This window comes from Poromitra crassiceps (assembly GCF_964638095.1).
Source record: "Poromitra crassiceps genome assembly, chromosome: 10".
NCBI classification, from domain to species: domain Eukaryota; kingdom Metazoa; phylum Chordata; class Actinopteri; order Beryciformes; family Melamphaidae; genus Poromitra; species Poromitra crassiceps.
Window position 1 is genome coordinate 21,368,885 of NC_139631.1, and position 27,423 is coordinate 21,396,307.

Here is a 27,423-nt window from a genome sequence, read left to right on the forward strand (position 1 = left end):
ACTCACAGTGGAATTAACCAAGTGTTGGACTCTTTTCGACTCCCTTGTAAGTACAGCACAAGGTGCTATTCATAGCTTAGATACTTGAGACACTTGGCAAATCAGACGCTTTTCCCCTGATTCCCGTATAGTGGGAACGTCTTGACTAATATAATGCCCCAGTATTATCAGTGACATCAGTAAATTGTTTCCTAGAACTTCAAGAGACGATCATAGACTTGGCGTCCCATAGAAATGGACCATTATGGTCATCGCTGGGATAGATCTTGGCTCTTCTTCTTTTTGTGTGTTCCCCCATGCCCAACTTGCTCATGTTTCATTCATTTAAGTCTACTTGTGCACACACTCAGCCCAGAATCCCACTGGACATATCTGGTTCCATCTAAAAACAGTGCTCATTGTTCACGGCAATGATATTTATCACTGAGACAAAACAGTGTGTCTGTTGTAAGCCACAGCCCTGGATGATGTCCCACTTTATCAGGTGCATTTGATTAAGGTGCGCGATGAGGTGGGCTGGCTATAGGTCGCTCCAACTTCCCCAGCAGTGTGGGACGGGCTACATTAGCCTCTCGCACTCAACCTGCTCCAGGAGCTGAACAGAGGAGCAGAAGCTGGAGCGCAGAGTGCGCGGTGTGTGTCTGTGTGTGTCAGAGGCAACAAGAGGCGCAGAAGATGGTTTTTCTGACGACTAAAATGATGCAAAGAACCGCACTCTTTGTGACATGCGGGGGTCTGGTCACTTCTCTCATCACCACTTTCCTTCCACTGTGGAAGACCATGAACTCTGACCTGAACGAAGTGGAGAACTGGTACTCCGGTCTGTGGCACACCTGCATCTTCACCGAGGAGGTCGGTGTGCAGTGCAAGGCCTACGAGTCCATCCTGGGGCTGCCGATGGACCTACAGGTGTCCAGGGTGCTTATGTCGGTGTCTATTGGGACCGGAGCTCTCTCTGTGCTGGTCACCTTCCCGGGGCTGGAGGGGGTGGAGGTGTGTTCGGGACAGCCGGGCCTGAAGAGAGGGCTCCTCATCTTCAGCGGGGTGCTGGCCTGGGTATCGGGACTCACCACTCTGGCTCCCGTCTCCATCGTGGCCTACACGACTGTGGTGGAATTCTGGGATGAGAATTTGCCTGATGTGGTGCCACGTTGGGAGTTTGGAGAGGCCATGTTCTCCGGATGGTTCGCAGGTCTGGCGCTGCTTATCGGCGGGACCCTCTTCTTTATAGCTGTGTGTATGGGGGACTTTGACCAGCAGCCGCCCAGCCTCCCAAACACCCCGCGCCTGAAGCGAAGGACAAAGCAGTACCTAAAGACAGAGGTTTTGTAGCTATCTTATTGTCAAATGTGTTTTATACACATTTAGGCTACTTGACTTCAATGGCATGAAAATGGCAAGAGAAGATTAAATCCATGAGCTTGTGAATTTTTGCGATGAGATAATGAAAGTCACTTGAAATATTTCAGAAGCCATATCTGTGTTTTGACAGTGAACAAGGATACGATATTTCTGATCGAAGTTTGCATGAAAGCTGTTGTCGCCATCAAGTTGTGCAAGTTTGATGAGAATGGAAAAGTGTTAAAAATATTCAAGTACAGTAACTAATGTGAGAGAATTACTACATACTGTACTACAGTAGGGTTATTCATTTGCCAGATTCTTTAGTGTCCTAGATAAATGACATGATAAGAAGACATTTTAATTGCCAGTAGATACACGATAGTGTAAGTAGTATGTAGAGGTTTTAAATGAAATTAGAAATATGATAGAATAAGAAGTAAAATTGCCCTTCCATTCAGTAGGTATGACTATTGAAGTATTTGTTTTACCTGTATTTGAGTATACAAATAAAAGTAATGTCGAATAATGTATTTCAGAACTAGGAAGTATTCCATCTACAATGCATTAATCTCTGTAGGTGAACTTGAATGGGCCACTGGTCCAATATGTTTGTTCTGATTTCTTTCTCTTGAAGTTCGATGGTTTGAAATTGAAAAGTTATAAACTGGTCATATATATCGTGTATGCTAAACCCTTTTCATCACAACAAGCAAATACTGTATGTGTTGGATAAAGGAAATTGAGTCAAAGAATGACATATAATGCTTTACAAATGTAACTAAACAACAGTACCTTAAAATTATAATACTCAGGCAAAGAAAAAGTATCTAAAAACTGTACTGAAGTACACCGTACCTACATAGTCACTCAGCCCGCTGCGAGGGCAGGAGTGAATAGCTTAGTTTAATAAGAGTTGCATTCCAGTGCCGCAGCTCTTCTGTGTTGAATTTCGTTTCGGGGAGGGACTTGGCTCCGTGAAGCTGCCTGGGTCCCTAATGCACGATTTGGCTCTGTCACACTGCTGTACTGTACATTGTAATGATTGGGATTGATTTAGATGTTTTTATGTCTCTGGTTAAGATAAGAAATATTAATTTGTCAAAGAATCAATTAATGAAATCACTTTGTATGATGTCAAGCTGTATCTGGGTTCCACATATATTTTTAATCTTGCTCTTTTCTTTTATTGCCCTGTTATATAACCTCTGATTTAATCAATTTACAGAGAAAGAGTCAATGAGATTAAATCTACCCTACTAACAGCTGACCCGAATATTCTGAGAGGCTATGATTTTTTATTTTAGCCCATGAATGATCCGTTCACTTTACTCACCTCTTGAATCTGGGTTTTTGGATGGTGCAGCTCTCCCTGGCCCATGCGGATTAGAGCTCTCCTGTAATTCAATTAAACTGAGTGATGTACCAGTGATGTAAGATGGCTGGCCCCCGCGTGCCGTGCCGGAGGAGGGCATTGATCGCTCATCTCCGGTTTTGCCTACACTGTGTATGATGTGCTTGCATCGTTACCACCCCCACCCCCCACTCCCATATTTACCCACCTCCCATCTGCCATAACACACACAGAGAGGAACACAAACATAGAGACACACATGACGCACATGTGCACGTGTCAGCTGTCAGCACACTTGCGCACAATTAGCTGCACGGAGAGAGAGTGGCCAACAGAGGGTACTGTGAGTAGAGAACCATGATGATGAACAAGACTTAAGATTGATTTCAGCTGAAATATTACTGTCCCAATTAAAAAAACAAAAACAACAATCGTTATCTTTGCTATTTGGACCCATTAGAATTCAGAATTCAGAATAACCCCCCCCCCATTAAAATATAAAACTGTGCTAAGAATAAAAGTACTGTACAATAATTAGAATAATCTATTTCCAAGTGTTTCACCATCATAAGTCATCATCATCATCATTATCATCAGTCAGCATTTTCATAAAAACAATCACTCTCGGTATAGGAAACTGTGATGTAAATGACCTTGTCACAGTGGTTAGGGGCAGAAAGGTAGGCTACATAGTCCCCCCCCCCCCCCCCCATTGTAAGTGCAGTGGCAACAGAAATAGAAATGCAGTGTACCTTTTTAAGAGCTTATCCTACTGCAGCACACCCCCTATACTGCAACAACTGCACTTTTTGACTGTTTCTCTCTGCTGTGCACTGCTTCATGAGAGAAGAAATGGCACACAGTGAAGTGGAGCTTTGAGGTTTGTTTTGTGCAGTATGCTAATTATGTACAAGTTGACTGACAAGACAAGTAGCATGCAGGACAGAGGTGCATTAAACAAGATCCGATCATGTCGGATTCAGTGGACACTCATAGGTGGTCAGTAGGCCTACAGATACAGTATGTCATGTACTGTTACTGTACATATAGCTTTTACAGCAGCAGATAATCCAGCACAGTCATGCAGCCCAGTCTATGCACAATAAGCAGTGGGTCTGATAAGTGGGCAGGCAGACCAGGCAGTGCATAGGGAGGGGGCAGCAAGTCAGTGGGCAGTCAGACCAGGCAGTGCATAGGGAGGGGGGCAGCAAGTCAATGGGCAGTCAGACCAGGCAGTGCATAGGGAGGGGGGCAGCAAGTCTTTGATCAGGCCTAACTGGCAAGTCAGGTCTTTGGCATCTGAAGGCCAGGCTGAAAGTATCCCAACAGAGAGCAGGGCAGCCTCTAGAAGTGTGTGTGTGTGGATGTGTCTGTGAATGGGAGAGAGAAAAGGAGAGAGAGAGAGCCAGAGAGGAGGGGTGTGAGGAAGGGAAGGGAGCAGAGAACGGTGAGAATTCGTGCTGTGTTAGCATCCCCCCAGCAACTCCATCAATACTGCATACAGCTGAGAACCTGGCAATTGGGTCCCTGGTGCTGCATTTGCACGCCAGTGAAACAGAGCAACTCCCACGAGCGGTCCGCTCTGTGTGTCGGCTGGAGGGGGCTCCCCGAGGGGCAGAGACTCTGCTGCACCAAGAGGGAGAGGAGGAGAGCGGAGGAGGGTGCGACGGGAGACACAGATATTGGGAATACTCCAGCAGCGGAGAGAGCCAATCCCAGAGAGGGACAGGGTTCTTGGGGGACTTGTGTGCTAGTATGCTACCCGTGCTCCGCAGGGTAAGCTGAGCACCGGGGAGTTTGACAGCAACTCAGTGCACCTGCTCCATGCATGCACACTGGCTGTGGTAAGCTCTTCTACGCATTTCTGATTCTGTTTGATCAGCTGTTAAGTGTTAATATGGTGTCCTAATGTGATGATGTGTTTACAACCAGACTTTGTGGCTTCATGTGGATGTTTGCCTGAATCGGTGCACTATGGCCACATTATACAGTAGTTAATACTTAATAGTAAGGAAGTTATTTGCTCCCTGGTCCAGACAGCTCAGAAGCTTCCCTACAGAACAATGTACTATGCTGCAGTATATTCCTTACATTTGTAATCACAATACACCAGCAAACAGCCACATAGAAAAATGGAAATTATTGATATTCTGTCACACATATAAAGGGACCAGATTAAACACCCATTTACAAGATTGATTATGTGTTTAAATAGTTTGGCCAAATAAACTAAAATCCTCTTCAATATTGACAAGTGATTTCCCCTAGCTACAAATGATTTTTCATAACATCCATCTGTTAAAATGTCATTTAGCACATCTCACATTTTATTATTTTGTGTTGGCGTGTGTGTGTGTGTGTGTGTGTGTGTGTGTGTGTGTGTGTGTGTGTGTGTGTGTGTGGGTGTGTGTGTGTGTGTGTGTGTGCGCGCATGCTGAGAAACTGGCCAATACAAGAATTGTTTTTGCCCATGGAGGTGCCGCTCCCCTGTAGGAGTATACACCCCTCTGTAAAACACAGTTTGGGTTTTCCGTGACATCATGGAGAGGTGGTTGCTGAGAGCAGCACCAAAATGACCTGATATATAAGTTTGTAGTGCCTCCACACTGCCACTGCTTACAGAAGATAATGTTGTTTGGATCAAATTGAAGCATTTCAATTTTTTTGTGTAGAAGTCGTTTTGTTTCTTGCTATTATTGAATAGTTTTGAGTGACATGGTAAACATTGCTGCTTGAGGGTATAACGACTTTTTTCTACAGCCACGACCACGTGGCATCATGTATTACCCAGCCACTAATGGTTAGCTTTTGAATTCCATAACAAGCTAAACTACTTGACCTCTGTGACCTGATCATGGTGAAACGTGGTTCAGACATCACACATTATATACCAGCCTTTTCAGTTTTCAGTGAGGATTGTTTAGTAATCTGAATATTAAACCATACATATGCATTAGATTAGATTGATTGAAAATCTAATCTAATCCATACTGTATGGAACAGTGTGGAACTAATGGCAATTCTTCTCATGATCTTGCCAGGAACAGACATTTTTCTTACGTACAATCAAATATAAACACGCCTGCAAACTTGGTCAAGAGGTGAATTAGTAACTTGGTCACAATGTCTGATTGTCTCACATACTAGAGCTTCTTAATGGGGAATGTGATTAGCTGTAATCCAGTATTTATTATTTTATAGTAGACTGGTCGGCTCTGGAGTAAACAGAAGTCAGTGAAAAGCTTCTTTGCAGCGTTGGGGTATCCTGGAGGCTCAAGTTGGCAAAGCTGCATACCGTGTATTGCACGGCACTACTTTGAACTATCAAAAAGGCAGAAAAAGATCATCTAAAAAAAAAGCTTCTCAAACTGTCTTAGCATTTAATTTGCTTTTCTTTTCCTTTTCTTTTGCTCTTTAGATAGGTGCAGTTCTAACAAAAACAGTATAGTCCTGTTTTAATGGACTTCATTAAGCTCATTGTGAACATAATAACTGGTAGTTGCCTGGTGAGAGGATACTTTTGCTCAATCATTGGTTTTCGCAATCAGCAGATGATTCATTGAGGCTTATCTTCACGAACCTGCAGTGTTTACAAGTTCTGCAGGAGTTCTTGTTCTTTATCAGCTGAGGATCAAAGAGAGCTGCTCTAATCGTTAACTACAGGCTAACCTACCTGCTCAGCAGGTGTCAGAATAATAGCCAAGACCACTAATTCATTTTCTTTATGAGCCAGTCTCTAAAGCAGTACCACTTCTTTTGTTTAGAGCGGTTTGGAGTCTGATGTTGGAAACGACGTCATTGGTAACCTCCAAACGGCTGTGCTGTCTGTCCCAGATGCCAATTAAATGTTGAAAGGACATCTAGAGTGCTGGCCTGCTTCCTTTTTGACTAGCGATGGAATTGGGCCTAGTGCTGTAAACTGTAACTGCTGTAAAGTAATAGGTGATCAACATCAGGCATTCGGGTGATCCCGGTTTTATTATGGGGATGATGTAGCATTTCTTCCTCTGAACCTCTGACCACGTGTTGCTGATGTCACTGATTTGTTGTTATCACACGTTTATTGGCAAGGAGCACGGTTGTTATTGCTAGCTGTAGGGAATATTATGGGATATTTGCTTTTATGGAGCGAAGGTCTCCTGCTGTGAGGGGAGGGGCTTCTTTCTTAAAATAAAGAATGACAGCTCTCCTTGACGAGTGACTGAGTGATGAGTGCTCTGTATAGGTCAATAACAACGCCGTTTGCTGTCGTAGAATGAAAGCACCAGTTTAGTGAAGGGTTTGAGTGATGGCCATCGGAGTGTGGTGCGCCCCCCACTCTCGACATTACTGCTTTTCAGTCTTATAGATCAGCTCCCTCACCACCACCAACTTACCAGCTGCAATTGCTAATTCCTCCTACATTCCAGTAACAGGTATTACATTTGTGGAGACGTGAGGGAAACTGACAGCTTGTTTGCAGGAAGGATTATTAGGCCTGCTTGGGGGCAGGCCCAACAGTGAGACTGGGATCTGCGTCATATGTTGTGAGGGCCAAATCTGCTTAGCCTACTTTAGTTCTGCACAGAATATCTTGGACTTGCTGGATGGCGATGGCGCTCTTTTGTGATCCAATTTGTTGTTCATCAAATTTTCAGTTGTACCAAATTATTAAAGTAGCAGCATGTGAGTGAGAGAGAGACATTTCCACGGTTCTTTCTCCTAGCAGAAAAGGCGTCTTTCCCAACACAACATGATTAGATATGTTGTTTTCTATATTTAGGGCAGCACTGCTGTGCTTCACTACATCAAAGACTCTGCTAGGATAGTGTGGATGTGCAATGAGTGGGAAAAGATACATTGCCATGGAGATTTGGATGAATACTGTAGGAATACCACCCACGTTCTGTAAAAAAAACAAAAAACATTTGTTAAAGATGTTTGGAAAGTTTGACAAGATATTAGAGCAAAAACAGTCACCATTGGCTTTGGTTGATTTTTTTTTAAATAGTTTTGCATGAGTTCTGGCATGTTTTTTTTTGTTCAGTGAAATATCTCTGATCTCTAGTTTAGAGTTGTTGTATCTATGCTATGCATTTTAGAGTAAACAAATGCATAGTATAGATACAAGTCAATATTAGCTACTGACTCTTCCCATACTAGATCTGTATGCAGTCAGCAGTCTTTCCATTTCTCATTTGTTCTCTGGAACTTTGCTAAGCAGCGCTCCATTCAACAGTGCATGCCTTTTTCTGAACTTCAAGGACATTAAGTTGTGCTCAGAATATCAAGTAGTCCTTTTGGTTGTACCCCCAAAGTATCATTTGATGATGAATCGCACTACGTCCAGTGATGCACCTGCCATCCTGTGTCTGCTCAAATTCATACCAACTGTGCATGGTGAGTAACTGCTGTAGGTGTGGGTGAAATACCAGGAGTGCTGGCAGCAGCGATGTGTGGGCAACATGGCAACAAAACAAGAGGCATTCTGAAACTCAAGGGGCCCCTGCTTCCCTTTAAAACACAGTGTGATGAGAAAGTTAATAGGTGTCTGAGTGCTGTTAATATGTAACGTTTCCCATGCAATATGCATGAACAAAGGTAACACTGTGTGTGGAAATGTTCCCAATTAACACAATTACTTCCTTTTTAACACGCAACAACATGTATGCACACACACATGAACGCACACACGCACACATATACACACGTGCGCGCGCGCCCGCACACACACACACACACACACACACACACACACACACACACACACACACACACACACACACACAGCAGTTCTCCCCTGGACTCTGTCATCATTCAGACATTTAAGATAACTTTATGATAAATAACTGCAAAAATGCTTTGATTGTTGCGATCAATTAGAGGATTCAGTATCATAAAAAGTGCCCCAGGCAGTGGTGGGTAGAGTAAACAAAAGCAGTACTCAAGTAAAAGTACAGTTACTTTATATATTTACTCAAGTAGAAGTATAAAGTACCCATAAAAATAATTATTTGAGTAAGAGTAAAAAAGTATAAAAAGACCCTAACCCTTTTTGGTGTTGAGACCAAACTCATGTCAACTCATGCCACGTCATCCACATCATCAGTGGGTATGACATCACTTGGCGATTGTGCAGCTTGACATGACATCATCAGTGCTTATGACATCATCGCTCAGTGTTTTCCAATTGACCCTTTCTCCGCTGCCCGCTGCCCTCGTCTCTGTCAGGGATTTGCTGTTTAGAGCGCAGCCCTCCTGGTCATACCAGGCCCTCAGTGGAAAGGCCTGAGGTATGTCTGCGTTTACCTTGACTGTTAAGCTGAATAAAGCAGAGAGAGACCTGCCCCCAAAATCAAACAGACGAGCTCCTTTGATGCCGACCATAGGCAGATTAGAGCCATCAAACTTCTCTGCCTACTCTCCCCACAGTGTGGCTGTCACCACTTTGCCAGTGGTGTTGGAGACTGTCTTGGACACTACTCTGTGTGGTTCCGCTGATGACATCACAATTGCGCAATTTACATCACTGATGACATCACTGATGCCTAAAAATGTAAAATATCGCTGTAGTGCCCCCCTTGGGTGGATTCATTCCAGACCCCTGAAAAGTGTTTTGGCAAATTTTGGAGGCGATTGGAGCAATAGTGCGCCTTGCAACTCTGAACAAGCAAACAAACAAACAGACAGCTCTCCAATTATAGTAGAATGACCCTCCCACTCTCCTGGCCCTGTCTCCAGGAACTTTGTGTTGTGCTCGTTAGGCTGATTGGGTGCACCTGGGCCCGGTGCACTCACCTTTTGTTCTGTTTGTTTAATGTCGTTTGTGTTGTCTAGTTATTTTCCCTTAGTTTTAGTTAATACATTGTTTTCTTTTACTTTCGTCCCCTTGTATGTTACAACCTGGCTCACTCACTCACTCACTCACTCACTCATCCATCCATCCCGTGACCTTGAGAGGCCGTAGGGGTGTCCTGAAGGATGCTTGGACAGTCAGGGATCTCCACAGCTCTCGGTCTTCTGCTGTGCATTCCTTGATGTTGTCTAGCCAGGATTTTCTCTGTCTGCCTCTTTGTCGTTTTCCTTCTACTGCCCCCTGTAGGATGGCCTTTGACAGGGAGGTGTGTCGTGAGATGTGTCCGTACCATTCAAGTTTGTGGCGCCTAACAGTCGTATAAAGTAGTGGTTCCTGTTCTTCAGCGCGGGTGGTGATTAGCTGGCTTACGTATTCTGTTGTCCTGTGCTACTTGTATGAGACGCAGAGCATACTGTATCGTTTGTTCTCGAATGCCTGCATCCTGCGTCTGGTATGCTGTGAGTGTCCAGCTCTCACATCCATAGACGAGAGTGGAGGCTACAGTGACTTGTAGAGCTTGATCTTCACAGGGAAGCTGATGGTATTGCTTCTCCAGATGCTGCTCTTGTCATGGCTGAGGTTGCAATGCCAATTCTTGCCTTGATTTCTTCTGTAGAGCTTCCAGTCTTTGCCCATTCACTGGCTCAAGGAAGTAACAAATCAGGGGAGTCATACTGTACAGTGTACACACCAAAGTAAACGTTAAAACAATAATTTGCTAATAAACTAAGGGAAAATAACTAGACAACACAAACTGCATTAAACAAATGAACACATGGTGCATCAGTGAGGAGGGAGAGAGAATGAAAGGTCTGAAGGTCTTCTTGACAAATTAGTGCACCGGGCCCAGGTGCACTCAACCAGCCGAATGACCCCAACACCAGGCTGCTGCAGCCAGGACAGGGCCAGGAGAGTGGGGGGTCATCACAAAAGCTCAAATCGTATCAGATGGGGGGTGGGGGACCCTGCATGGGACAAAATCTTATCAAATGGGGTTTCCGTGGTCTAATTTATGTCAGTTTAGGAGTCCTTGGCGTGAGATTTTAGAACCACTGTATATCAAACCTGATCTAGCGAAGTAAGTAACGCCTATAGTATAGATTAATACATTATACACAGTTTAATACCATATTATAACAACCACATTCAGGTTGTTGCTAGGCAGAGCAGCTACAAACCGTTATAGTCACATATAGATCTACAAAGCAGGGTGGTGTGTGTTACTGAAGCTGTTCCCTCTCCATCCAGGTTATGTGGAGGAGCTGACATGTGCGATGGCTAGCCTGGATCTGCAGGTACTCATACCCCCCCTCCAGTGTTACCGTTACCTCCCAACCAAGCAGCCCAGCCTGAGGATCTGACCCCCCCCCCCCCCCTCTCCCTGGGTGTCCCTCAGCCAGGTCTCCTGGCTCCATCCTGGGCCCACCATGGGAGGATGTTTCTCCAAACCCAAACCAGGTAACCAACCTGCTTCCAAACTCATCATCGTCCTCCAAATCCTGTTACACACTCATGTCCCCTGCTGTATACAGCATCCTCGGTTAATAGTGTTGTGGGGGAGGAATTTTTAATGTCTCTGTTGCTCTCGCTCGAGAGGATTACATACTGAGACATGAATATGTAAATTTGACAAAGTGTTCTGCCACTCCAGTGTGAGCAATGCTGCCCTGATGACAGAAGTAGCTATGGAGCTACCTGGCAGGCTTTATGGTGATACACACTGTGCTTGCCATTTGGCTATTTGGAAAAGCAAGGGCTTTGAGATCAAATGGTGTATTGACCACATGGTGTGTTGGGGGTAAAGTAAGGAGGGGAAGGGACTACCGGTAGTCATCTCACCAGGGCAGCGCGCACTGAGAGAAAGGCCCAGTCAAGCAGAACCGAAGCCCCAGACTGTCAGGCCTCTGAGGACTCATTAGTCAAAGTCTATTAAACACATTAGGCTCCCAGATAGCAGTGCGACCACCACTTACTAACAATAGGTGACAAAGGTAACTTTACATGTTACGATACAGTTTTACAGATATAATTCATATTTTCTACATTCATCTATGCATAAAACGATGGTAAAGTACTGAAAATAGACATAATATGGCATCAGTTCGGGCAATTGTGTCCAGTCAAAGGTAATCGTCTCATGTCTGTCATGAGTTACTAGAGAAGTCACTGAAGAGAATGAGTGTGAATCTGTTCAATTCATTCTTTTTCCAAGATATTGCCTCATCATTTCCAACTTCACACATTTGTTGCATGAGAGCACATCCTAAAATCAAAGTTAGCTGAAGCAGTTTAAGTTAAATACATATTGTACTGGTTTATCATAACATAATAACAGTAGTATCCAGGCACCTGTCCATGCATTGAGGCCCATCCATGCAATCTTTGGAGAAGCATTTATTAGGATAACACAGAGACAGTCCTGCCTAATTAGAAAATGAAGCAGAACTGATTTGAAGAATAATTCATTATTATAATAACATTATAACATTATTATAATTCATAGCTCATGTTTTAACACCAAACTCATTATTAAACTTAACTGTTAAATGTAAAACAGAAAATTATTATTATTTTATCTCCAAGTGAAAGGGAAGAAGTAATGACTGCATCTAAGGCAAACTCTACAATCAACTGAGTGCCAGAACCTATACAGAAAAAAACTCAGCCAAGAAAGGAATCTGTTTGGGGAGACAAGTGGAGCAGGATTCCAGCAGAGAATGAACATTATTGGTGATGTTATACGGCCATTGACCCAGGGAAGGAATACTTAATAACACTATAACTAATGTGTTTGACTGGAACGCCTACAGTATTGCTCCCTCTGCCAAACACAAGTCGTCTATGTGCTTTGCACCATTTTGCTTTGCTCAAGCCAAAGAAACAGATTTGAGAGAGAAGTGGTGCATAGAGCTGTCCAGCACTGACCACAAGGTAGTGACTGCAGATCTATTAGTGAATCATTTTGCATTGTTTCTAGATTTCTTAAAGTTGTCATTTTAACATGTTGGGGTAATACTTTATAATATAACTATACACTATTAAGCATTAGTACTTAATTCATCATGAATTCATCATTTATAAAGCATTATTCATACATTACTAAGCATTAGTAAGTAAGTCATGAACACAGTTATAAACGTTTTATTCATGATTAATATCCTAATCTGTAAGGTGTTTAATTATTGTATTCTCAATAATAAAGTCATACTTAGGAGATGTATAGAGTAAATTGTGAAATGGCAGAGCAGCCCAATATTGTTTATGAATCTGATCATTGATACTTTAGAGAAGTTGGCTTATGATGATGTATCCTGGGCTAATGCTTCAGCAGCACAAGGCAAGCACACGTTGGAATATGATTATCCACACGATACCAGAGCTTAAGGACAGACTGTGCTTCCACTTGACAGAGCAGAGATCCTGGTGCAGTCTGCAGTGGATCAGTTGTGACGACGCCACCTACAGGCTTTCACAGGAGAGATTTTTGCAGCTCAGTGCTGGACTGACTTTCTTAGTTAGTGGTTTAATAATCAGTGAGCAACATTCCTCAATGAGGCTGGACCTCAAGTGTCCAGCAGAAAGGTTACTCCCGTGCCTATGACCAAACAGTCTTGGGATTAGCGCTGTGGTCTTGAGCAGTGGTTCTCAAAGTGGGGTCCGGGGACCCCCAGGAGTCTTTGAGGGGGTTCCAGGGGGTCCCCAGCAAAGAAAAGCAGTAATACTAGAATTACAGTACAAGTTAACCATAAGTAACACAATGACAGCATGTATGACTATTTTAGTAGGTTTCATACACTTTCTGTAATAAAACATCTAAAAGTGTGATGACCCTCCGACTCTCCTGGCCCTGTCTTGCAGGAGCCTGGTGTTGGGGTCATTATTAGCCTGATTGGGCGCACCTGGGCTCGGTGCACTCATTGGGCTTAAGAAGACCCTCAGATCATTCAGTCTCTCTCCCTCCAGTGCTGTCTGGTTTATTTCCCCTTCGTTTTAGTTAATAACTTATTGTTTTAACTTCTATTTTGGTGTATGACTCCCCTCATATGTTACTTACAACCCGAAGTAACAAATGAGAGGAGTCATACACCAAAGTAAATAAAAGATGGGTCGTCACAAAAGCTAAAAATCTGATCAGATGGGGGACTCTGGGACAGAATCTTATCAAAAGGGGGGCCATGGTTTAATTTGTGTCAGTTTAGGGGTCTTTGACGTGAAAAAGTTTGAGAACCACTGGTCTTGAGCACTGATTATTGTAGCTTCAAATCACAATCTTGGCAAAGATCAAATAAAAGTATTTGTGTGTGTTTTTTATTGAGGAAATGGCAACTAGCCACAAGGAATACATTTCTCACAGAATCCTGAATCCTAAACTTTAAATGTAAAGTAGAAATAAAGACCACTCACTATAAAAATAATAATAATAATAACCATGACAGGATCTGTGAAGGGAACAACAATATTACAAGAGACCATTTAAATATTGCACATTGCTCGATTTGACATTGCCTTGGTTGGCATTAAGAAGTATATAAGAATAGAATGCAAAAAAGTTTTACAAATATTGCCTAATTGTGTGTGTGACTTAAAATGTATGTTTAAACTGTTCCAATAAAGAACTTGTCTTTGTGTTACAACTCTAAACCAAACAGTTTAAGATTTAAGCATTACAGAAAATCTTTATATTCTGAACCAAATCACATCGGTTTTTAGTAGTATCAAATTAAGTATCACTTAGTACGGTAATATGAGTTGAGACTAGTGAAGGTGAGATGTAAAGTCACATAACTTATCTAAAGTAGAAATAGTGGATTCATCTGTCAGATTGTGCAATCTCCCATTTAGTCACAGATATAAAGACAGAAACTCGATTGTCTTTCACACTAGAGCGCTTTCTCTTTCTTTTTTCTTGCAATTGCAGTCACTATTATGATTTTCCATTGATTTTAATTAAGACTTGCTCAGCGGGAGAAAATTCCAGCCAGATTACTGTGTAAGAACCGGATGGTCAGCACATTTTCCCAGCCGAACAGATAAAGCCTGCTGCAGTGAAAAAAGGTTATACAACCATTTCTTAACGTTCATAAATATAAACCCCATTGTGGCGCATCAGATGTCAAAGCAAACTGCATGGCTCCCAAAAGATAGATGTCTTCTACTCCTTATTATAGTGTGTTTGTTTTCTCATCCACAAATATAGACAAGAAGCAACGTTGAAAATGTTAACAGAATGCTGCTGGATTTGTCCTTAAATGTTGTTTTGTGATCCGGTCAGTTTCATATTAATGGGGATTCTAGTCAGTGATGTTCAGTTTGATGAAGACCGACTGACCGGTGACTCATCAGTGTGTGTGAAAAGTCATCTTTTAGTGATTGGTTTAGCTACCAGGTGCTGCCCCCATTTTTGTGGACTCCATTTTTAGCATCACTCTACAAAGGGAGATGTAAGAAGGAACTCTTCCACCCACTATGAGGCTGGTCATGATAACCCTCATCCCAACTGTTTTGGTCATTTGCAAAACTGATTTGCTATTGTTTAGAGGCATGGCCATTTAAAAGTACTTGCACATCCGGAGTGGTGTTGATGGTCAACACTTGATCGTTTTGACTGAAACATATATATCTGACAGAACTATAAAGAAAAGAAAAGATGGTTGCCCTTACAAAAAGATAGTTGCCTTTACAAACTGTTGCTTCATTCAGCTGCTTCCTGCACTCATTTGGAACTATTCTGGAGTTGTCAGACTCAGTTTGCCACAAAGTAGTAGAAGTCCAAATGGCAAACTACACCTCCAAAGCAACGAGGAGGGATAGTAATGAGAAGTCAGAACAGCAACTATAGGACGAATCAGCGTGACATCACGACAACAACAAATTGTACTTCCGGGTGCCACTGCAGCAGAAACTAGTATGAAATAAAGATGAAAAGCTGTGCCAAACAAATGTTAATGTCTCAATAACTATACATCACATCGCTTATATTTCAACATTATGAGTGAGAGCAGAAGTATCGAAGGTTTCATGTACAATATATATGTATGTATGTAGTGTTAAAGTTGTGAGAACTGTCACAGTTTTAAAATGTGTGAATTTACTAAACAGTACACTCAAGGCTGGCTCCATAGGGTCCCATTGAAAAAAGTATAAAACATAAACTGCGATTTCTCAAACAGTACAAAAGATCAATTAAAGCTGAATTAAGGTGATAGAGTCCTAAAGGTGGTGACTTGTTTAAAGTTTGAATGGAGTGTCTAGCTTCAAGTATGGAGGGGTAGTTAGAGTTCAAAGAGGGCATGGTTTCACCATGAACCGATGTTTAAAACGAACAGCAGTTGCACCCGGAAGTATAGCCAATCCGTTTGTTTACAAACATGCTGATTCGTCCTATACTGCAAATCACTGATGGCTGTTCTCATACATCATCTGATAGTATATCATAGTGAAAATCATGGATTACAAGTTAACACTATTTTAACATGGAGAGAGAATTTATGATTGGATGTTACCAAAAACATTGAGTGTGCTTGTTTTGTAGTCCTGCATTGTATAAGAAGACATGTCTGTGTTGGACAGTTGAAGTTAAAGTGGAACTGTCTCTGCTGGAGAAAGAGAAAGAGGTTGACGGGCTGTCACCTAACGGCAAAGCGAGCCCCTTCGCAGACTGCAGACCCAATGGGGCCCTGGGACACGGCTCCGACGAGGACTCCACCCCTCTCCGCCTCTACCACAAGCCACGGGACTATGTGGAGGCCTCTGTCTGCCACGTTAAAGATCTGGAGAATGGACAGTAAGAATATGAACAAGCCATTCAGCTTTATGGCAACACGCCCACTCCCACCACCCACACCCCCCTAGCCACTCCGCTACACACCCCTCAAATCCCAACTCTCTCCCACCTTCCTGTCCCAAGCTACGGCCCCTTTTCCCTTGTCCCAGCACCTCCTTGCCCCTCCCATCACTCACACCCCCCTTAGCCACTTTCCCTACCCACCCGTCGAATCCCAACTCTCTACCACCTCCCTATCCCTAGCTACGGCCCCTTTCCCGCCTTCCTTGCAACATCCCCACCACCCACATCCTCCCTAGCCACTTCCCCTACCCACCCCTTGAATCTCGACTCTCTACCACCTTCCTATCCCTAGCTCCGCCCCCTATTCCTCAGTCAACATCCATGAGTGAGTGACCAATCTGGTCACTCACCAATCTGTCTATCAGTCTGACGACTAATAAGACTCTGGGACAGACGGGCGATATTGCAGGGTTTCCGTTGTGGCGCGGAGGTCCCACCCCTTCCCTCATTGTTTACAGTCAGACGACATCTCATAAGCCGAAATGTCACCTGGACCTAAAACACCTACAATCCATCAGCTCCAACTCCTAAAACACCTACAATCCATCAGCTCCAACTCTAAACAATAACAACTGTAAACAATAACCGCAGCGCATGGAAGCGGGAGTCTTGGCATGGGCGTCCACTTTTACTACAGCGGAAACCACAAAATATCAGCCGTCTGCCCCAGAGTCTTATTAATCTCAGACTGATAGACTCTGGATGCACAGATTGGTGAGTGAGTGACTGACTGACTGATTGACTGAGTGTCCTGCCTTTCCCATCTCATGACCCCGGCAGGGCCACTGGCCCAGCGCTGTGGGAAAACGACAGGTATTTCCTCCTATAGACTCCTAGCAGGATCTCTTATACACACACATACATATGCACACACTCCAACCCGGGAGTAGTCACTCATTGGCTGGAAGAACCTTTGTATAGATTTGTTTTGCAGCACACACATACACACGCACACACACACACACACACACACACACACACACACACACACACACACACACACACACACACACACACCTGTTTGTGTGTTTTTGACAGGATGCGAGAAGTGGACTTGGGAAGTGGCAGAGCTTTGCTGATCAAAGAACATGGGGAGTTCTCAGCCATCGGTCACAAGTGTCCACACTATGGTGCACCCCTGGTCAAAGGTGAATCAAATCATGTTCAGCTATGGTTTTCTATAATGTAGAGCAGTGGTTCTCAACGTGGGGCCCGCGGTCATTGCGGAGATTCCAAGGAGTCTCTAGTAAATTGATAAATTGTTAGACCTCACCATTATTATTATTAACATTTACAAAAAAACGCAATTAGAGAATGATAAATGGACTCTATTTATAGAGCGCATGTTATAGTCTATCGACTACCCGAAGTGCTTTTACATGAATACCTCACATTCACCCACCAACGGTGTCTGCAGCCATGCAAGGCGCTAACTGCTCATCAGGAGCAGTTAGGAGTTCAGTGTCTTTTCCACACAACCAGGAGGAGCCAGCCTCGAACAGGAACCTTCTGATTCTCAGCTGACAGCTCTACCTCCTGAGCTAATGCCAAACCCAGAATGGAGAAGGGGGGGAAAAAAGTATCATAGGTTCACTGTTATATCTCTACCTACAACACAGATAGTCATGGCATTCTGGACACAATCATATCTGACAATAAAAAAATATTATTAATACATTTGGGTTTGTGAGACAAAATGTGGCCCTATATGGAATGGTTGAGAATCACTGAGATTGTAGTGTGTGTGTGTGTGTGTGGGGGTGGGGGTGGGGGGGTTTCCGGGTTTTCTCCTATTTTCTCCCCAATTGTCTCTCCCCTGCTGTCCCTGTTGTTGCTCCACCGCCTCTGCTGATCTGGGGAGAGTTGTAAACTAGCACATGCTTCCTCTGATATAGAGAGGCAAAGTGGAACGTCACTTCCTGCTTCAGCACTGTACCATAGATTTCTGTCCACCATTTATTTTCCCATAGACATTTTGTAAAATGCTTATAAAATAGTTGTACTTCGTCAAACCAAACGGTTCAGCTAACGCTATAATCGGGTGACCCCATAGAACATTTAACTCGGACCAAAACTTAAAAAAACAACATCGAACAAATATTTTCTTTAAACCTGCATTTTTTTTAACGTTTTTATATGCATTTTACGAAATGTGTGTGGGAAAATAAATGGCGGATGAAAATCTCTGGTACAGTGCTGAAGCAGGAAGTAGGCGGTCACTTTGCCTCTCTATAGATGTGCAGTCATCAGCTGCTTATTTTTACCTGACAGCGAGGAGTTTGGGCAGGAGGATTACACTATGTGCTTTTACCTCTGCACTACCCAGACGCCCTGATTTTAGCTGAATAATTGAGTCGTTTCTGTCATTGCAGGTGTCTTGTCAAAAGGCCACGTGCGCTGTCCCTGGCACGGTGCGTGTTTCAACATCGCAACAGGAGACATCGAGGACTTCCCCGGGCTGGACAGCCTACCGACCTTCCAGGTGACCTTCCCCGCTGGTGAAATCTCTGTCACATTCCCTGCATTATCATGTCTCTTAAGTAGCATCAAAAAGTGTACACATCACTCATGTCTGTTTGCTCCAGGTCAGAGTTGAAAAGGACAAGGTGATCATTCGGGCAAACAAGCAGGTAAAAAAAAAAGTCCCTGGAGGAATGTGGAGAATTTATGTAGGCAAATGAATAGACGCCCTGATTGATCTGAGATCTTGCAAACATTTCCAGGCTCTTCAGTCACAGAAGAGGTCAAAGGCCATGTCCCGATGTTCAGCAGTCATTAACTCCAGCACGAGCTTCAGCCACGTTCTCATCATCGGCTCGGGTCAGTGACCCATTTACCCTCTCCCTCCCTTCCCACTGCTAGAGGAATAAAGATACAAGCATATCTGAGTAGACCCTCTCACCGCTGACCTCTGACCTGATACAGTATGTTGCTACTAGTTTATGTTTAGGATGTAACAGGACTGTTTTGACAGGTCCAGCAGCTCTGGTGTGCGCAGAGACATTGAGGCAAGAGGGCTTCACCGATCGAATTGTCATGTGCACCATGGACAAGCATCCTCCATATGACAGGCCTAAACTGAGTAAGGTTTGTACAGAGACGCTGGCCACAAAACCGAGAGCATACTGAGTTTACTTGGAATGCTACATGACACACAGCAGAGGCACCACTTTGGTCAATACTGCTAAAACAGGAGCTCTTCAGGGAACCGCTTCACTTCACAGCAACTAAGCTCTGTTTTGTACATGGGTCGATGACCAAAATTGATTCAGAAAGCAGTCTGCAATGAAAAAGATTGAAAAACCTTGACCGTGTTTTGGTTCTCTTTGGTAGCTGCATACTGTTTATGCAAATTTAGATCATAGATGTTTATTTACTTTCATAATAATATGTAAAGAATGTTTTTGGTTTCGGCGACCAAATTTATGTGTAAGGAATGTCGACTTCATGTGTGAGTGATTGGAATTGGGTAATCGCTTACTGACTGATTTAAGTCTACACTGTTTCTCCCCACAATGTTCCCCATGCCAATAGTCATAGTCACAGATTTCCACGTCAACTATCCTTTATGGGTTATGGCAGTTCAGTATTATCCAAAGTGGGATCTGAATGCTGTAATCTTAAGAAAACATTCCTGGACAATGTTTGTGTTGGTCCCAAAAATGGTGGGGAAGATTGTTTTGGGATTTTTCTATTTATTGAATTTATTTAGCTGTTCTCTGCCCCTCAGTCCCTAGAAAGCACCGCAGAGCAGCTGAGGCTGCGCTCCATGGACTTCCTCCAGAGCCATGACATTGAACTGCTCACCGAGAAGGAGGTGAGAGATAGTCAACCCAAGCTGTGAACTGAAGCGATACTGATGTCTTTGTTCATTGCAAAGCATTCTTTTTGAATTATTTAATTTGATATAGGTGAGAACGACCTTTCCTTTAACAAATTTACAACAAAATCTACTTTTTGACTGGTTCATTTGAAGCCTTGGTACCACAACTGGTCTCAGAAAGCCACTAGTAGAGGGGACATTTTCTTCTACTGCATGATGCCTGAATGTGTAACTCTGGGCTATTTCTTTCAGGCTGTGGCAATTGATGTGAAAACACGCTCTGTGACCTTTGAAGATGGCTTGAGGATGGAGTACAGGAAACTCTTTATTGCTACAGGAAGCAAGTGAGGATTTCTCCTTCTTGGTCAGTATTCAGTTGGTGCATAAATAAATTGACATCTGACTGCTTCCGTTTTCTGCTTCAAAGGCCCAAGCCAATGAACTACAAAGGCAAGGATGTCAGGAACGTGTTTCACCTCAGGACGCCGGACGATGCAAACAGCGTAGCCAGGCTGGCCAACAACAAGAACGCAGTAATTGTGGGAACGTCTTTTGTTGGTGAGTAAAAGGCACATTGAACGAATCAATTCTTCCCATTTGTGTTGGGTGAAAGTGGTACACCGCACATCTTTCTGAATTATATAGACAATAATGATGTACATGCTGTTTCCTTGCTGCGTTGCCAGGTATGGAGGTGGCTGCAGCTCTCACCGACAAGGCCCACTCTGTCTCCATCATTGGGATCGAATCAGTCCCCTTTAAAGCAGCTCTTGGGGAGAAACTAGGGAAAGCCATAATGAAGGTAGGGACAAACCCCTGGGAAATCAAGCTTTTCAGACCATGAACCACCTCTAAAATACCATCATCAGCATTCACTACTAGTTAAAATGCAAAGTGTGTTCTCCTGCCACCCACAAAGGGAATTCTCATTAGCATTGATTGATCATGCAGACACATGGAAATTCAGCAAGGAACTACATCAATTCTCCCCTCTTACAGCTATGTGCTTTAAACTGTGCATTTCAAAGCTGTTGCTAATTACCTGTGTGGTTGCTGTAATGGCGGTGTGTTTTGTCTTTGCAGCTGTTTGAGGCCAACAGGGTGAAGTTCTACATGCTGAACGAGGTGTCGGAGATGATAGGCCATCATGGACAGGTATTCAGAAAGTGAGAGAAACAGCATGACATGATGCTCAGTAGGACTATCTTGCTCTTGGTCTGTCTAACTCATCTTTACAGTGGGCAAGGGATGCAGATGCGGTACACTCTGCAGGAAACTACTAGACGAATGATGCCAGGGGAAAACACCAGAATTTGGAGCGTGTGGCTACTTTCAGGACAATCTAAACTTTGTACTCGTGAATTTATTTTCAAATGGGCCCCTTGACCTCTCACCTCAAGATATCGGAATGAAAATGGGTTCTATGGGTACCCACAAGTCTCCCATTTACATACATGCCAACTTTATGCTAATCCCATGTATTTTGTGTGTGTGCAAAAACCATGCCGTTTTTTGCACAGTATAAATGTGTTATTTTTGCCTATTTCATTTGAATATTTCTGCATACTGGGCTCCCTAAACAGTCTTGGAATTGCATGAAGTGGGTATGACTGGAACATTGAGACTCTTCTGAATTCAATTAGCCCAATTGTATTCATGTGTGATGATGTTAGTCCCCATAGCAGCCATTTCTTGAAGTGAGACCATTTTTCAAAACTTGAACTCACTGTATAAAATGACCTACTGTGACCTCTAGGATAAGTCCTAGGGCATTCAGGGGATATATGGCTTTCCTAGGGTTATTCTATAAATATGATAAACAATATTATCCTATAAATTATAGAATGAAGCAATAAGGTACGAGAGGCCGTGGTAGATTGCATTATACCACAGCTATTGTCCAATCAGCAACGAGAACCACACCTATCCCTTTTATATTGAGAATTATAAATTAATTGAATTATAAATGGCTTATACATTAGCCTATGTCATTTCAATCTCTAAACTACTACAGTATAAGTTCAATGTTGTGTAAACTTAAGTTTTAAATGTACTGAAGTGGTACTTTTTATTTGCTGGATCAGCAGCAGGGGTCAGCGTGGCAGCTCAGGCAAGGAAGGAGTACAGTACAAGATGGAAGAGAATCTGAGGCAGAGCAGGAACAGATAACTGAGCCACATCAGCCCAATGGGGACATTGGGACAAAATCTCATTGGGACAAAATTATGAAAATAAATAAATAAATGATCGTGTTTTGTTCTACCTCGGGTAGGATTATCTAAAAAACCACCACCACTACCTTTGAAATCAAAATTCCATCCCTGGATACACACATCTAGTACAAGAGTTGGCTGTTTTGTTTTTCTGTCACACAGCTCAAAGAGGTGGTTCTGAAGAGTGGAAAGGTCCTCCGGGCAGACGTGTGCGTCATCGGAGCAGGTGAAGCTCATGAACATAAAACCTTTCCGCATATACATCATCCCCACCATCACCCTATCTGCAATGACAAAGAATTACAACGGCTAGTGATTGTCATCGGTGTGGCTCCTAGCTCCATATTGAAGCTGGTGACTCTTGTGTTTCTACTCTTGCAGGTTCTGTTCCTGCGAGTGGCTTCCTGAAGCAGAGTGGCGTTCACATGGACTCCAGGGGCTTCATCACCGTCAACAAGGTGTTGTGCCTGCTATACACCACACAAGCTGATGGGCTAAGTCAACAGCATTCACAAACATTGGGTTTGATCCCTTTTCGTTAAGTTATGTTCATTAATTGCGTTCAACCTTCTCCCAGATGATGCAGACAAATGTGGACGGTGTCTTTGCTGGAGGAGACGTGGTGATATTTCCTTTCCTGCAGCGCAGCAACAAGAAGGTGAACATCCCTCACTGGCAGATGGCCCATGTGCATGGTGAGTGTTACAGCTCCTTCAGCATCCAACAGCTTCTCCTCTCCTACTTATGATGACGATTTAAGTGTTCATGCTTCAAGACAGTTTTGTGAAAAGCACTTTCTATGTTGTTTGCTAACCTAATTAACAGGAAGAGTGGCAGCTCTCAACATGATGGGCAGAGCCACTGAGGTTAAAACTGTGCCTTACTTCTGGTCAGCCATGTTTGGGAAGAGCATACGCTATGCAGGTAGGGTATGGTTTATCTAGCCTAAGATTTACAGTAGAGCTAATTAAGTAGATATGATGTCATGGTACTGTGAATTGTAAGAGAGCTAAGCCAGAGCTCTGTAGCAGTGTTTTCCAAAGACTGGGTCGGAACCCACAGGTGGGTCGCAGCAGATTTTATTTGGGTCGCCAAATAAATTAGCAGAATTTTTCCATAGTCTTTTATTTAAAATGTGTATATTATTTTACTGATGAGAGGGGAAAAAACAAGAGCCTGTTAACAGTCTTAAATGCATTTATTTTGTTTCATTAAGTATTTAACATGTGTTTTCAATAACACATGCATAAAACTAAGTTGTGATTTATCAAACGTAATGTATATCACTTTGAAATGGCTGGTTTACCTATTCAAGATAATAGGTGATGCGGAAATGTCAGTAAAAATGGTCAGGAATGTTCACAAATTCTCTCTTCTCATGATGTACACATAAGGCCTATTGTGAATTGGGTTGCGATGGTCTGTCATTTTTAAAAAGTGGGTCTCCAGCAAAAAGTTTGGGAGCCACTGCTGTTAGAGGGTTGGTGTAAAGATGGTAGTTACTACACTGCCATCTAGCTGCAGAGACAAAGACCTCAAATCTGGAACCTGATATTCAGACTGCAGCCAAATCCACAACTGTGGAGTGGGCGTGGCTTCGAAGGTCTGGAGCCAGGCTAGAACTGAGCCTGACTTGGCTTGTTCTTCTTTCTGCTGTTTAAAATGTGTAAACGTGATGTTTTTTTTTTTATTGTGAAGGGTATGGTGATGGGTTTGATGATGTCGTCATACAAGGAGACCTGGACGAACTGAGATTTGTGGCCTTTTATACCAGGTAAGTATAGTTTGTATATGATTGGTTGATTTCAGTTCATGTCATGATTACTCTAGATAGAACAGTGGTTCTCAACTGGTCTAGCCTCAGGACCCACATTTCTCCTTAGTCTTTAAGTCGTGACCCAAATTTCGGATTTTTTTTTATACCACTCAAATTTATTTCACAAAAAATAGTGCATTAACACACAATGCCTTCATGCACTAGTCTCTTAAAACAGACTGTCTCATCTACATCAGGCGAATGCAGCTATACACAGTCTGTACGTTACACCCCCAGAACATGCACAAGGAAGTTGGGAAAAAAACCTTCAGATTGGAAGGAAGTTCGACAAAATCCGACCAATCACGGCACGTGTGTCTACGGAAAAAAATTCTGATTGGACTAATGAGCGGAAGACCCGCCTTAAAAAAATTCTGATTGGACTAATGAGCGGAAGACCCGCCTTTCTGCTTCCCATTCCGGTTGGTGCATGATTCTCCCCCATGAAGTACAGACGGTATGGCGGAAGCATTTGAAAATTGCAGAAGCCAACTTGTCTGTTCTAAGAGACTATTCATGCACTATTAAAAACATGAAATAAACAAAAAAGTGTAACAAAATTGCAACTAGGGCTAAAAACACAATGAAATAAAAAAGCAGACTTATCTTGAATTACAGCCCTATAGGACGATTTAGCGTGACGTCACTTGCCACCCAGAAATGCGGAACCCCGTGGCAGTTAATAGTATGAGTTGTGCCAAACAAACGTTAATATCTCAAAAACTATACATGACATCGCTTATATTTTGACATTCTGAGTGAGAGCAGAAGTAGCTCAAGAGTTTGATGTATAATATATGCATGTCGTGTTAAAGTTGTGTGAACTGTCACATTTTGTAAAAATGTAAACAGAGTTAGCTGGCTAGAGTCATACACTCAAGCCTCGCGCCCAGGGCCGGCCCGCCCTATATGCGAACCAAGCGGCTGCCTCGAGCCCCGGGAGTTGGGGGGCCCCCCCCAATTTTTTTTTATTTTTATTTTTTTATTTTTTAAATAAACATAGGCTATAATATTATAGGCTGTGTGTGGTAGTTAAAACATAGGTTGACGTTTATTTATGTTTGTAGTTTAAACAAAAACATAAATACTGTAGGCTACATACAACACAAAAGGCTGTTATTTACCTTTTGTCGCCACCTGGTGAGTAAATATATATGTAACTAAAACCATTAAAATTGACAACCAGTCCTGCATGTATCTACCGGTCCTTGGCACCAAAAAGGTTGGGAACCCCTGGTTTAACTGACCTGGCAACCCCTATGGCTGCTGGGTTCTACACGCTTGCTTGACACTGATAGGGCTACAAATGAGCGTCATTGTCATGTTTGTTTGTTTTAAATATTCTTCTAAATATGGCTAAAAGTCCAAAAACGTCAAATTTTCTTTGACGTTTTTGAGTCCCCTCCTTACAGCACCCCCTACTTAAAAATACTTCCAGCGCGGATGCCCCCAAACCCCCGCCCCTGGGAGGGGGCCCCTGATCTATATCCTGCTTAGGGCCCCCAGATGGCTAGGGCCGGCCCTGCTCGCGCCACTTGGGCTCCATAGGGTTTCATTGCCGTTTTGTTTGCCAAAATGCTGCTCGGCTGATCCCTCGTATATGTTTTTTTTTTAACAATTTAAAGTGGTGACGCTCATCAAGTTTCAAGAATCTGAATTCTTTCACTACAACAAGTCGAGACATCATTTGGGGATATTTGGATTTTTTTTCCCCATGGGCATCCGCGACCCACGTTTGCATCCCGACCCACCAGTTGAGAAACCCTGCTCTAGAATATTTCATGTTGAGGTACATATGTGTCTTATTTTCACACTGTATTTATGAGCTCACTTTGATTGTGACTCTTTACACCTAATTTAATCCGTTTTTATAGTTTCTTTGTTTTAATCTGCCCCATCTATAGGAGTGAGGAGGTGGTTGCTGTGGCCAGCATGAACTATGATCCTATTGTATCCCGTGTGGCAGAGGTCTTAGGGTCTGGAAAGACGATTAGGAAGCGAGATGTGGAGTACGTGTATTTCCAAGTCTTAAATCTGGTCACACTTACAATGGCTGTTATGTTCTTTAGGTTTTTCAAGTTTTACTGTGAAGAAAAAAATATAAGACAAATGTTATCACGCTGACAGGAAACACGAAGTGTCACACACCTTGTGACTTCAATCACATGGAAAGTATTATACGGGTCAAAAATAATTGGCTTAACTGCACTTCACAGAGTAATAACACCAGCTGTTTTACATATTTATTGAATAAATACATTATTGCCAAAGAGCTAATACCAAGTATCATATTTGTACCAAATAGGAGGACTCTGGAGCACACGGGTCATCTTAGAAGGTCTTTATTGTAGGTGCAGATCAAAGAACACTAACGTTTTGACACCTCAGTGTCTTCTTCTGTGTCTTCCACTCTGAAGAAGACACTGATGTGTTGAAACGTTAAGTGTTCTTTGATCTGCACCTACAATAAAGACCTTCTGACCATGTGCTCCAGTGTCCTCCTATTTGATGCTGCTGTGTTCCTGATCTGTGAGCACTGAGCACCGGTCCTCATCTTCTAACTGGTTTAGCGCATGAACTCTCTCAAGTTTTATCATATTTGTACATTAACCTCTCTATTATTTATGTACATTAGTCAATCATATAAGATAACATGGTCATCTTACTGTACAAATACCATTACTTGACTGTTGTTTAATATGTTGTGAATGTGCAGGGAGAGCTACAGTATCAGTTAGTTTGTCTTTTGTGTTTAGTGGGCTTGTTTGACTGTAGTGTTCTCCATGTCTCTCATGTCTTCCACTTCTAATAACGCACACACACAAAATGAAGGATGCTAGCGCGACTTGGCAAGTACGAAAATATGTGCTTTTCTCATTTTCCATTTCAACCGTATTGAGCACACAATGGCTACTAATCCCATGTTTGAAATTGTGATTAATACTGTATGTATTTAATGTTCTGTTTGATGGCGGGCTTTTCATCTTCTGGGTTGCAGGACTGGAGATATCGCTTGGTTGGTTGACAAAGGCACTCAATGAGTGTCCACCTGAAGATCCCCAAGACGGACCTAAAGTCCACCGGACACTTCAACATGGACACTTATGGTGCTGAGACACACTGAGCAGCTATCCTGTCTGGACACACTCATACTGGGGACGTTCTCTGAGGACTGTGTCTGTCCTGGATCTGTA

At 43.0% G+C, this 27,423-nt stretch overlaps 2 protein-coding genes across 2 annotated transcripts; both read left to right on the top strand.

The window, feature by feature from the left end:
* Positions 1-669: 669 nt before the first annotated feature.
* On the top strand, positions 670-1,332 carry cldn26 (claudin 26; the record flags this gene model as incomplete). Its single annotated transcript, XM_083644939.1, has 1 exon — positions 670-1,332. The coding sequence occupies exon 1, from the start codon at positions 676-678 to the stop codon at positions 1,330-1,332; it is 657 nt and encodes a 218-aa protein (XP_083501065.1). The 5' UTR covers positions 670-675.
* Positions 1,333-10,957: 9,625 nt separating this feature from the next.
* aifm3 (AIF family member 3) lies at positions 10,958-27,354 on the top strand (the record flags this gene model as incomplete). Its single annotated transcript, XM_083644905.1, has 19 exons — positions 10,958-10,988; positions 16,101-16,314; positions 17,416-17,525; positions 18,750-18,859; positions 18,963-19,007; positions 19,101-19,197; positions 19,352-19,464; positions 20,108-20,194; positions 20,453-20,544; positions 20,628-20,758; positions 20,887-21,002; positions 21,284-21,355; positions 22,576-22,639; positions 22,795-22,871; positions 22,991-23,108; positions 23,239-23,337; positions 24,112-24,187; positions 26,134-26,238; positions 27,228-27,354. 19 exons carry the CDS (start codon positions 10,958-10,960, stop codon positions 27,268-27,270), a joined length of 1,800 nt encoding a protein of 599 aa, XP_083501031.1. The 3' UTR covers positions 27,271-27,354.
* Between the last annotated feature and the right edge of the window lie 69 nt (positions 27,355-27,423).